This window comes from Rhodotorula graminis (genome assembly GCF_001329695.1).
Source record: "Rhodotorula graminis WP1 unplaced genomic scaffold RHOBAscaffold_1, whole genome shotgun sequence".
NCBI classification, from domain to species: domain Eukaryota; kingdom Fungi; phylum Basidiomycota; class Microbotryomycetes; order Sporidiobolales; family Sporidiobolaceae; genus Rhodotorula; species Rhodotorula graminis.
In genome coordinates this window covers 1,669,399-1,680,070 of record NW_017264928.1, presented here as the reverse complement: position 1 = coordinate 1,680,070, position 10,672 = coordinate 1,669,399, and the positions used below count along the sequence as shown (strand labels likewise).

The following is a 10,672-nucleotide window of genomic DNA, read 5'->3' as shown; positions in this document are numbered from 1 at the left end:
CGCCTGCTCAGAAAGCCGAAGTAGTAGGGACGAGCGAGGTTCGAGCGCGACTTCTTTTCCGTTGACGCGCGACGATGTGGTTGTCCGACTCCCCAGGCGGACGGGGGTGAGTCGACGGCGGCGCAGGGAGGGGGCCGATGGGGCCTTGGTGCTGCGGCGCGTCTTCTGCGGGAGTGTGCGTGTCAGTCGACGGACAGGAAAGACGAGGGGGAGGGCTGCACGCACGCTGGGGGGACCGTCGGTGTGGCACCTCGTGGTCGTCGTCGTCGTCCTAGCTCCACGCCGCATTATGCGCGCCCTTATCCCTCGCCCGACTGCTCGCCCGTCCGACATGCGCGTCCACCTCGCTGTAGCTCCCACCACCCGCTCCCCCGGGGGAATCTGCGAGGGCGAGGCGGTGAGCAGGGGTGGGTGCGGCGAGACTGGAATGAGAGTTACGACTCACTTTGGCAGGCTCAGCCGGCTCGAGTGGTCGTTGAGGAAGAGGACGAGGAGGTCCACTTCGCCATCAGCTCGTCGACCACGCGGACTTCCGCACCTCTGCTCTCACCAGCTCAGCAGCCTTGCTCGTGCGCCCACTAGCTCGGTCGAGTGTGCACCACCTGGACCCTCTTTGCCCCGACCTCTCGCTGCCTCTCGCTCGACCTCCCCACCTCTCGCCCCGCCAGCCTCTCGCGCACTCGCTCTCCGCCTCGCGACTCCCACCAGACCCCGCGAGCGACCATGCACGACGCTGCACAGCACTCGCTCGCCATCCTCGACGACTATGAAGGCGCTGCTCGACAATACGCCGACTGGTCCTCCCTCGCCTCCCTCCCGACCACCGTCTTCCGCCGCGCCATTCCCCGACCCGACCTCGCCGAAACCCTCAAACCCTTCACCATCCTCCACTGCATGCGCGAGCGCACAAAGATCGACCGCCCGCTCCTCGAGCAGCTCCCCAACCTGCGCCTCATCGCCACGACCGGCATGCGCAACCGCGGCATCGACCTCGACGCCGCCCGCGACCTCGGCATCGTCGTGTGCGGCACCGAGCACGCCACTCACGGCGGCGGCTCGAGCGGCGCCGTCGAGCAGACCTGGGCCTTGATCCTCGCCCTCGCGCGCCGCGTCGTCGACGAGCACGCGAGCATGCGCGCCGGCGCGTGGATCTCGGGCACCGCTACCGGGCTCGCGGGCAAGACGCTCGGGCTCGTCGGCGCGGGCAGGCTCGGCAAGGAGGTGGCGCGCGTCGCGACGGCGTTCGGCATGCGCGTCCGGGCGTGGAGCCCGCACTTGACGCCCGAGCGCGCACGAGGCGCCGGCGTCGAGTTTGTCGCGTCCCTCGACGAGCTCCTTGAGACATCGGACGTCGTGTCGCTCCATCTCATCCTGGCGTCGACGACCCGAGGGCTCCTCGGCGCGAGGGAGCTCGCGCTCCTCAAGCCGACGGCTTTCCTCGTCAACACGTCGCGAGGCCCGCTCATCGACGAGGCGGCTCTCGTCGACGCTCTGCAGTCGGGCAGGCTGCGTGGTGCCGGCCTCGACGTGTACGACGTCGAGCCGCTGCCCGAGGAGCACCCGTTGCGCACCCTTGCGAACGTCGTCCTCTCGCCTCACATGGGTGCGTCCCTCGCTCTCTTTTCCTGTTCTCCCCGTCCGTCGCAGACTTTCACTGACACTCTCGACGTGCAGGTTACGTCGACGACTCGACTTGGGCCGCGTGGTGGCCTCAGTCGGTCGAGAACATCGAGCGGTTCCTCGCCGGGTCGCCCGTCCGACTTCTTGAGTAGCTTGTCTAGATGAGGGCCACCCGCAGTGCAACGTAGACACGCAGTTGAGCTCATCGTGCGGCTGCGAGCGCTCTGCCGTCGAGTTATTGTTATCGGCCGGCTCGACCGCGAATCGTCCGCTCGACCTCAGAAGCCGCGTCGCGCTCGCCTCTCGGCTCCTGCACCGCTCGACCCGACCTGCACAGAGCCACACGATGCTCTCGCGACCACTGCAGCGCCCCACGACGCGCCTCGCCCGCTCGCGCACCTTCTCCTCGTCGTCCGTCGCGCGATGGTCCGCGCCGCTCCCTCGCTCGCCGGCCTCCCGTTCGACATCGCCCCGAGGTCGCACAAGCCCGCGCAGAAGGCCGCGCCATCGTCGCCCTCGAGTCGACCCTCGTCACGCACGGTACGCCCTCCCCCTCGCCATCATCTCCCACCCCACCTCGCCCCGGTCGCTCACCTCCCTCTCGCCCACAGGCCTCCCTCCACCGCACTCGCAGTCGCTCCCGAAAGAGTGCGAGGCCATCCTGCGCGCGCAGGGCGTCACGCCCGCGACGGTCGCCATCCTCGACGGGCGCATCAAGGTCGGCCTCGACGACAAGGACCTCGACCTGCTCGCGGCCAAAGGGTGGGAGGCGCGCAAGGACAAGCGGGTCGCAGAAGGGCTGTGGAAGGTCGGCAGGAGGGAACTTGGAGCCGCATTGGTCAAGGTGCGCCCACCGTTTCTCTCGGTTCGTCGTCCTGCTCGCGCGCCAACTGAATCAAGCTCCCTCTCCTACAGCGCGTCGACGGCGGGACGACTGTGTCGGGCACGATGGCGGTTGCGCATCTCGCGGGCATCAAGGTCTTCTCAACGGGCGGCATCGGCGGCGTCCACCGCGGCGCAGAGACGAGTGCGTCCCCTTCTCTCTCGAACCTCGCCCGTCGTCCTCATTGGCCAAGCAGCTGACAAACACTCGCACCCCCTGCAGGCTTCGACATCTCGTCCGACCTCATCTCGCTGAGCGACACGCCCGTCGCCGTCGTGTGCGCCGGCTCCAAGTCGATCCTCGACATCGGCTTGACGCTCGAGTACCTCGAGGCGCACGCTGTCCCTATTGCCGGCTTCAAGACGTCGGCCTGGCCCGCCTTCTACACTGCCGACTCGGGCTTCAAGGCGCCGATGCAGCTCGACTCGGCCACGCAGGTCGCCGAGACGATCCTCCAGCAGGACCGGCTCGGGCTCACGGCGGCGCTCCTGCTCGGCAACCCGATCCCGCACGAGTACCACCCCGTCGGCGACGAGCTGCAGCGTGCGGTCGACCAGGCCGTCGAGGAGAGCGTCGAGAACGGCGTCAGCAAGAGCGGCAAGCTCGTCACGCCGTGGCTCCTGCAGCGCGTCGCCGAGCTGTCGCAGGGCAAATCGCTCGAGAGCAGTACGTCCCCTCTCCCTTACTCTCTACTCTCATCTCGTCGATCTGACTCGTCATTCTCTCTCTCGCAGACAAGGCGCTCATCCGCAACAATGTCAAGGTCGGCGGCGAGGTCGCGCTCGAGTACGCGCGCTTGCTCAAGGTGTGACTCCCTCGTCCCTCTCTCCCACCCTCCTAGACACTGCAATGGATCACTGAACTCAAATGGCCCCTTCTCCACGTCCCGCAGAGCTCGTCAGCATCGTCGTCGTCATTCCAGCCGTCCCTCCCACCCTCTCCACCACCTTCTCCTCCTCTCGCCGCCGCATCCTCCTCTGCCTTGACCTCGGCCGTACCGCTCGAACCTCTTCCTTCGGCCTCGCTCGTCGTCGCAGGCGTCCTCGCCGTCGACATCACCATGTCGCCCACGGCCGTCTCGCCCTTGTCGACGACCGCTCCCGGCCGGGTAGGCCTCACGCTCGGCGGCGTCGCAGGCAACGTGTCGGGCGCGGCACACTCGCTCCTCGGCGGGAGCGAGGTGCTCCTCGTCGCGGCGGTCGCGGGCGACCTCCTCGGCGGCGTCGCGCGGTCGGGCCTCGAGGGGAGGGGGATGCGCACGGACGGGTTGGTGGAGGGGAGCGGGGCCATGGCGACGTGCGGGTACCTGCTCGATGAGCGAGGAGAGCTCGTGGGAGGGGTGGCGGACATGGCGCTGTCGAAGGAACTGACCGGGACCAAGGTGCGTCGTCGACTTTCTCTTCTTGCTCCCTCTCTCTCGTGACGACCTCATGCCGACTCTCTCGTGCGCGCAGATCGTCCAACGCATCGAGCAGATGCGGCCCAAGGTTGTCTGCTTCGACGCCAACATCGAGATCGACGCCATGGTCGACGTCCTCTTGCACTGCGAGAAGACGGGCTTGCCGAGTACGTCCCTCGCGCCCGCTCTCGTCTCCCTGCACAGTCACTGACTCGACGTGTCGCACACAGCCTTCTTCGAGCCGACGTCGAACGCCAAGTCGCTCAAGATCCTCCTGGCTCTCGAGTCGCGCGCCGTGGCCGCGCTCGGGCCCCTGTCGACCCCGCTCGTGTCGTTCTCGGCGCCGAACATCCACGAGCTGCACGCGCTGTACGACGTCGTCGCCTTTTCCGAGCACTCGGTCTACACGCCCGGCGCCTGGTTCGACGACATCACCGTCTCGGCGCAAGACCTGTCGGTCCTCCTCCCCTCGTGGGCGACGAGCACGGGCGCGGCGCAGATGGCGGTCCGGCTCCTGCCCGTCGTGCGCACCCTGTTCGTCAAGTCGGGCGCCGAGGGCGTCCTCGTCGTGCAGCGCGTGTCGGGCGTCGACCAGGTCGCGGCGTGGCGCTCGCTCCCGCGCCGCAAGGGCACCGTCGTCGTCCCGAATTCGGCGTCGCCCGCCGAGGCCGTCGTCCTTCGGCACTACCCGGCGCTCAAGCTCGACGCGGGCGAGGTCGTCGGCGTGACGGGCGCGGGCGACAACCTGGCGGGCGCGACGCTCGCCGCCATGGCGCGTGGACTCAGGGCCGACGTGCCGAGCGAGCTGGACCGCATCGTCGACCTGGCGCAGAGGTGCGCCCTACTCTCTCTCTTTCTCTCTCTCGAGAGGGCCGGACTGACGAGCGTGTCGCACGATGCAGAGCGGCGGTCGGAGCGCTCAAAAGCGAGGAGGCGGTCGGCGACCACTCGGGTCTGCGAGCGTTGCTGCCGGTCTTGTAGCACTTCTGTATGGTACTTGACATTGCCAGGACAGAGCTGTACGAGCGCGAGAGCTGGTCGACTGTGAGGGAGAGCCGCGGGCGCGAGAGAGGCGGCGAGCGAGCTGCACGAGGTCCTCTTCACCGCACCGCGCCCGAGCCAGCGACAGAGCAGCTCAGCAGCACACACGAGCCTCGACGCAAGTCAAGCCCACGCCCCAAGCCGTCCAGCCGTCGTCGTCCCTTGACCTTGGCCTCATCTCCCTCCGACCCGCGTCCAGCTCCGCCTCGTCGACACCACCTCGCTCAAGCCACCGAGCATGGCCTCCCTCGCCCTCCCTGCGGTCCGCAGCACCCGCCGCACCGTCCACCAGGTCGCTGCGTCGCTCGCCTCGCAGGCCTCGGTTTTCAGCGCGACCCCGTCCTCCTCCTCGTCGTCGTCCACCTCGCGCCTCGCCGCAGCGTTCCCCTCGACCTCGTCCTTCACCCTCTCTCTGTCCCTCGCCCCGTCCACCGCACCCGCACCTGCCGCATCGCCGTCGTCGGCCTCGGCCCTTGCGACCCTCGCGGCCCTCATCCCCGACTCGCTCGCCGCCGGCCTGCGCGAGCTCCTCCCGCCCTGGGTCTTTGCCGTTCCCAAGCGGCAGACCACGCACGGCGCCAAGCGCATGCGCGCGTCCAACAAGGGTCTCAAGGAGAAGCAGAGTGCGTCCCCCTCCCTCTCTCTCTCTTCTCCCCGCCTTTCGCCTGACCCTTCTCTCCTCCCCTCCCCGCCGCATCGCAGACCTCGTCGCGTGCCCGTCGTGCGGCGCGCCGAAACTCGCCCACCACCTGTGCCACGGCTGCCACGTCTCGTTCCGCCGCGAGCTGCACCGGGAAGCCAAGGAGGCAAAGACGGGGCTTGCGCCGGAGCAGAGGGCTTGAGGACGCGGTCTCTGAGTACTCTCGAGGTGCAACGAGTTGGGTCACTGAGCGTCTGAGGGCGATTTCGAAGGGCGAGAGAGCAATGCTGGTCGTGAGAGCCTCGGTCGAGCCCAGCTTGCCTCGACTGGGTTCCCTCTCTCTCTGCGCTCGCGCTCGCTCCGCCGACGGCTAGCTGCTCTCGATAGCTCACGACAAAGCTCGCTGTGCTCGCGAGAGGCTCTCTCACAGAGAGACACGGGCGACCGCCGAGGCGAAAAGTGGGCAGAAGCGCGCGCGGGCGACGATTGAAGGAACAACGATGAAAGTAGGTGGGAGAGGGGGGCGCTACGTGACGACGACGACGGAGAGAGACGTATGGAGAAAAGAGATGGGGAGCTGGGAGAGAGGAAAGGGTCGAAAAGTGGCCGGGAGGAGGGAAGGGGCGCCGTCCTCGACGACGACGACCACGACGACGGCGGTGACGGCGCAGACCTGCGGCGGAGCCGCTTAGGCAGCCTCCTCGCCGGTAGGCGCAGCCTCGGCGGGCTTGTCCTCCTGCTTGGGCTCGTCGACATCGGCCGAGAGGTCCGAGGTCCAGAGGGTCCTGTGGGCGACCAAGGAGGGTTAGGACCGGATCGTTGGCGAGAGTCGGGGCTGTATACTCAGAAATTGTCCCTAAGCAGCTGCATTATCAGCGTCGAATCCTTGTAGGACTCCTCGCTCAGGGTGTCGAGCTCGGCGATGGCGTCGTCAAAGGCGGTCTTGGCGAGGTGGCACGCCTTCTCGGGCGAGTTGAGGATCTCGTAGTAGAAGACCGAGAAGTTGAGCGCGAGGCCGAGGCGGATCGGGTGCGTCGGGGCGAGCTCCGAGGTGGCAATCTCGCTCGCGGTCTTGTACGACTCGTGGGCAGCCTCGGACGCCTTCTCGCGCTGGTCGCCCGACGCAAACTCGGCGAGGTAGCGGTGGTAGTCGCCCTTCATCTTGTGGTAGAAGACCTGGGCGCGACGGGAGGAGAGCGTGAGCGACAGAAACCCGGAAAGAGAGAGAGAGAGAGACGCACCTTGGACTCGCCGGCCTGGGCGGCCGGGATGAGGTGCTGGTCGAGGACGTTGAGGATGTCGTTGCAGACGTCCGAGAGCTCGCCCTCGACCTTCTCGCGGTAGGCCTTGATCTTCTGGACCTGGCTCTGGTTGCCCTTGGCCTCCTCCTTCTGCTCGATCGACGAGATGATGCGCCACGACGCGCGGCGGGCACCGATGACGTTCTTGTACGAGACCGACAGGAGGTTGCGCTCCTCGACAGTGAGCTCGACGCCGAGCTTGGCGACCTCCTTCATCTCGTTGACCATCTGCAGGCGCGAGGGGGGAGAGGTCAGCACGCGACCTCGCGGTCGACCGAGAAAGAGATAGAGAGGGGGCGCACCTCGTCGTAGCGCTCAGCCCTGCACAGGAGGAGGAACCGCAGGGTCAGTTTGACCGCTCGAGAAGGCGAGATCGGAGTTGCCGCGTGCGAGCGGGCGGCGACCACGCCGCGCGACCCGGACACTCGGCGCGCCGCAAGATATGCGCGCAACAAGCGCGTCCACGAGCCCAAGGCCTCGATCTCCACATGCCGAGCCGTGTCGAGTCGAACCAGAGAGGGTGCGAGGGCGCAACGGGCCGCGAGGGGGGGAGGGCGAGGCGGGTGTGTCGTTCGACCGCCCTCGGCGACGACGCGTCGCGGGGTCGGGGGACAAGAACCAAGAGAGAGAGGGGACGCACTGCTCGCTGATGCGCGACATGTAGACATGGGCCTCGCGGGTAGAGTTGTCGGCGGCCATCTTGGGAGGAGGGGGACGGGGGTGGAGAGGGAGAGGGCGGGGGTCTAGCTGTGCGGCGAGGGAGGACGAGGGTGGGTCAGCTGGCGGTCCTAGAGAGCTCTGGTGGACTGTCGACTCACTCAAGAGGTAGCTGCGAGGTCTACGTGAAGCGCGAGGAGGTGGGAGGCTCGCCCCCCTCCTCCTCGTCCTCGTCGCTTTGTCTCGAACAATCTGCAGCTCACCTTTCAATGCCAGCCGGATGTTGGGCTGTCCTGCCTCTGTTGCACGCCTGTTAAGTGCACGCGGGAGCGCCACGATTAAGGCCCCGCCGTCCGGTTGTCGTCGACGCGTGCGAGCGCTCGCTTGCGAAATTCACTGCGCGCTCGCTGTGGCCTCTGGCTCGGATCTGCTCCGGTAGATCTACTGCCAAGAGTGCACTGCATATCCTGAGCCGCTCGCACAAGATCCCGCGGGTCGTCGTGGCGAGCCGAATTCGAAGCAGCCGGCCCGCTCTCGCTCGCTCTTGACTTCATTGACCGCTCGTCCACAACTCGCCGCGATGGTCCGCTGCGCTAGTGCGATCAGCGCAACTGCCCGTGCGCTCAAGCCCAGTGCTCCCGCCGCACGCCGCGCTGCCGCCGCCGCCTCCCTCCCCTCCAGCTCCGCCGCTCCCCTCCTTCTCGCCCGCGCCGGCTCTCCGCTCGCCACCCGCAGCACCGGCTCGAGCCACGCCTTTTCGACCAGTGCCGCTCGCAGTGGCGGAGCCGTCGCACCCCGTCGCCCCGACTTCAAGAAACTCGACGCCGACGATGTCGCCTTCTTCCGCTCCGTCCTGTCGTCGCCCTCGTCCCTCATCACGACCATCGAGTCGCCCGACGGCTCGTGGACCGCCGCCACCGCCGACGACCTGATCGCGTACAACCTCGACTGGATGGACAAGTACAAGGGCAACTCGCCCGTCGTCCTCAAGCCCAAGTCGACCGACGAGGTGTCGAAGATCATCGCTTACTGCTACAAGAAGCGCATCGCCGTCGTGCCCCAGGGCGGCAACACGGGCCTCGTCGGTGGCGGCGTCCCCGTCTACGACGAGCTCGTCCTCAACACCGAGGGCATGAACCAGGTCCGCGACTTTGACGATGTGTCCGGTCCGTCCTCTCTCTCGCTCTCCCCTCCCTGTCCTGGTCGAGCCGCTCCTCCAGCAACTGACACTCTCGTTCCTCAGGCATCCTTACGACCGACGCCGGCTGCATCCTCGAGGTCCTGTCCAACTACCTCGCGCCCAAGGGCTACATGATGCCGCTCGACCTCGGCGCCAAGGGCTCGTGCCACATCGGCGGCAACGTGTCGACCAACGCCGGCGGCCTGCGCCTCTTGCGGTACGGCAGCCTGCACGGCTCGGTCCTCGGCATCGAGGCGGTCCTCCCCGACGAGCACGGCACCGTCATCAGCGTCAACATGCCTGGCGGTGGAGGGGCGGGCCCGCTGCGCAAGGACAACACGGGTGCGTCTCGAGCGAGTTCTCTTGTCGTTGCCGCGAGAGCGGGCGAGAAGGGCTCGAAGCGCAAATGGTCCGCCGATGAGGGACTGACGGTCGAACCTCTTCTTGCGCAGGCTACGACCTCAAGCAGCTCTTCATCGGCGCCGAAGGCACCCTCGGCATTGTGACGGGCGTCTCGATCCTCACGCCTCGGCTACCGAGCGTGCGTCTCTGCTTCCTCGTCGTTTTCGCCGCCGAACCCTCCTGACCTCGTCCCGCCGACTCGCGCAGGCCGTCAACGTCGCCGTCCTGTCCGTGCCCGACTTCAACTCGGTCAAGACCGTCTTCAAGGAGACCCGGGCGCAGCTCGGCGAGATCCTGTCAGCGTTCGAGTTCTGGGACCAGGAGGGGCTCGACCTCGTGCTCGACCACACGGGCGCCAAGTCGCCGTTCGAGACCGCGCCCGAGGGCGGTCGGGCCTTCTACGTCCTGATCGAGACGAGCGGGAGCAACAAGGACCATGACGACGAGGTGCGTCCCCAGCTTCCTCCGCATCGCCTTCCCAAACCCTCCACTCCCTATCCTCCCCTCCTCGACGGAAAGCTGACCTACCCCTCCCTTTCCTCCCACAGAAACTCGGGGGCTTGTTGGAGAAGCTCCTCGAGGAGGGCATCTGCGCCGACGGCACGCTCGCGCAGGACGAGACCCAGGCCGCCAACCTGTGGTCCTTGCGCGAGTCTCTGCCCGAGGCCGCAGGTAAACTCGGCAAGGTCTACAAATTCGACGTGTCCGTCCCACTCTCCGAGTATTACTCGCTTGTCGAGGAGACCCGGGCGCGCTTTGTCGAGAACGGCATGGCCGAGGACGGGACGATCAAGACGACGGTCGGCTACGGGCACATCGGCGACAGTGCGTCTCCTCTCACTCTCTCTCCCCTCTCCTCTTCCCTCGTTCTCGTCGACGGCGGGCATGAGTGCCGAGCAGTCTGTATCTGCCCTCGAACGCGTCGTCCACGTCCACGTCGTCGCCCCTGCCCTCGCCGAGCTCGAGACTGACTCTCACCCCTACCCAGGTAACCTGCACATCAACATCGTCGCCAAGGAGTACAACGAGCGGACCGAGAGCGCGATCGAGCCCTGGATCTACGAGGCCGTCGGTGTGTCGCGACCTTTCCCTCCCTCCTTCGCCCTGGAGCCCTTCTGACCCATCCTCCCCTCCCTGCAGCCAAGCGCAACGGCTCGATTTCCGCCGAGCACGGCCTCGGCGTCATGAAGCCCAACCACGTCCACTACAGCAAGACCGAGCCGGCCATCGCCCTCATGCAGCAGTTGCGGCGAGTGTTCGACCCGCGCGGCATCCTCAACCCGGGCAAGTACCTGCCGCCGTCGGAGCACCTTCCCGAGGAGGGGCAGGAGAAGGTCAAGTAGAGCGGGTCGGCCGTCACAGGGTGTTGTAGAAAGGAGAGCGAGGACGAAGCGCTCGTGCTGTTCCGTGTCGGCGTCGTCTCGCGTCCCTGCTCGTCTGCGAGAGCCTGAGAGCTTGCGTAGCTCCTCTGCTGCATCTCTACGAGCTAGCGAGCGCACCTGCTGGCGAGCTGTCGCTGCGTCGACTTCGCAGAGTCGCACCTGCGCCG

At 67.2% G+C, this 10,672-nt stretch overlaps 5 protein-coding genes across 5 annotated transcripts; 4 read left to right on the top strand and 1 right to left on the bottom strand.

Annotated features, from left to right (window-relative positions):
• Positions 1 to 723: 723 nt before the first annotated feature.
• RHOBADRAFT_33169 (uncharacterized protein) lies at positions 724 to 1,826 on the top strand (the record flags this gene model as incomplete). Its single annotated transcript, XM_018413086.1, has 2 exons — positions 724 to 1,603; positions 1,675 to 1,826. 2 exons carry the CDS (start codon positions 724 to 726, stop codon positions 1,770 to 1,772), a joined length of 978 nt encoding a protein of 325 aa, XP_018274523.1. The 3' UTR covers positions 1,773 to 1,826.
• Positions 1,827 to 2,043: 217 nt separating this feature from the next.
• RHOBADRAFT_41019 (uncharacterized protein) lies at positions 2,044 to 4,883 on the top strand (the record flags this gene model as incomplete). Its single annotated transcript, XM_018413811.1, has 9 exons — positions 2,044 to 2,160; positions 2,255 to 2,464; positions 2,536 to 2,647; positions 2,726 to 3,169; positions 3,238 to 3,308; positions 3,396 to 3,884; positions 3,958 to 4,069; positions 4,133 to 4,736; positions 4,805 to 4,883. The coding sequence occupies 9 exons, from the start codon at positions 2,044 to 2,046 to the stop codon at positions 4,881 to 4,883; spliced, it is 2,238 nt and encodes a 745-aa protein (XP_018274522.1).
• Positions 4,884 to 5,460: 577 nt separating this feature from the next.
• On the top strand, positions 5,461 to 5,728 carry RHOBADRAFT_9644 (uncharacterized protein; the record flags this gene model as incomplete). Its single annotated transcript, XM_018419248.1, has 2 exons — positions 5,461 to 5,566; positions 5,646 to 5,728. Coding segments are annotated over 2 exons (189 nt in total), but the record flags the coding sequence as incomplete, so codon positions are not given.
• Positions 5,729 to 6,019: 291 nt separating this feature from the next.
• RHOBADRAFT_65928 (uncharacterized protein) lies at positions 6,020 to 7,718 on the bottom strand. The gene is made up of 6 exons (XM_018418820.1): positions 7,703 to 7,718; positions 7,525 to 7,631; positions 7,187 to 7,205; positions 6,825 to 7,112; positions 6,431 to 6,759; positions 6,020 to 6,368 (listed from the first exon to the last, which is right to left on the bottom strand). Exons 2-6 carry the CDS (start codon positions 7,581 to 7,583, stop codon positions 6,272 to 6,274), a joined length of 792 nt encoding a protein of 263 aa, XP_018274520.1. The 5' UTR covers positions 7,584 to 7,631; positions 7,703 to 7,718; the 3' UTR covers positions 6,020 to 6,271.
• Positions 7,719 to 8,410: 692 nt separating this feature from the next.
• RHOBADRAFT_65926 (uncharacterized protein) lies at positions 8,411 to 10,547 on the top strand. Its single transcript, XM_018418819.1, has 7 exons — positions 8,411 to 8,707; positions 8,785 to 9,063; positions 9,174 to 9,262; positions 9,331 to 9,570; positions 9,672 to 9,948; positions 10,112 to 10,195; positions 10,264 to 10,547. Exons 1-7 carry the CDS (start codon positions 8,494 to 8,496, stop codon positions 10,464 to 10,466), a joined length of 1,386 nt encoding a protein of 461 aa, XP_018274519.1. The 5' UTR covers positions 8,411 to 8,493; the 3' UTR covers positions 10,467 to 10,547.
• The last annotated feature ends 125 nt before the right edge of the window (positions 10,548 to 10,672 follow it).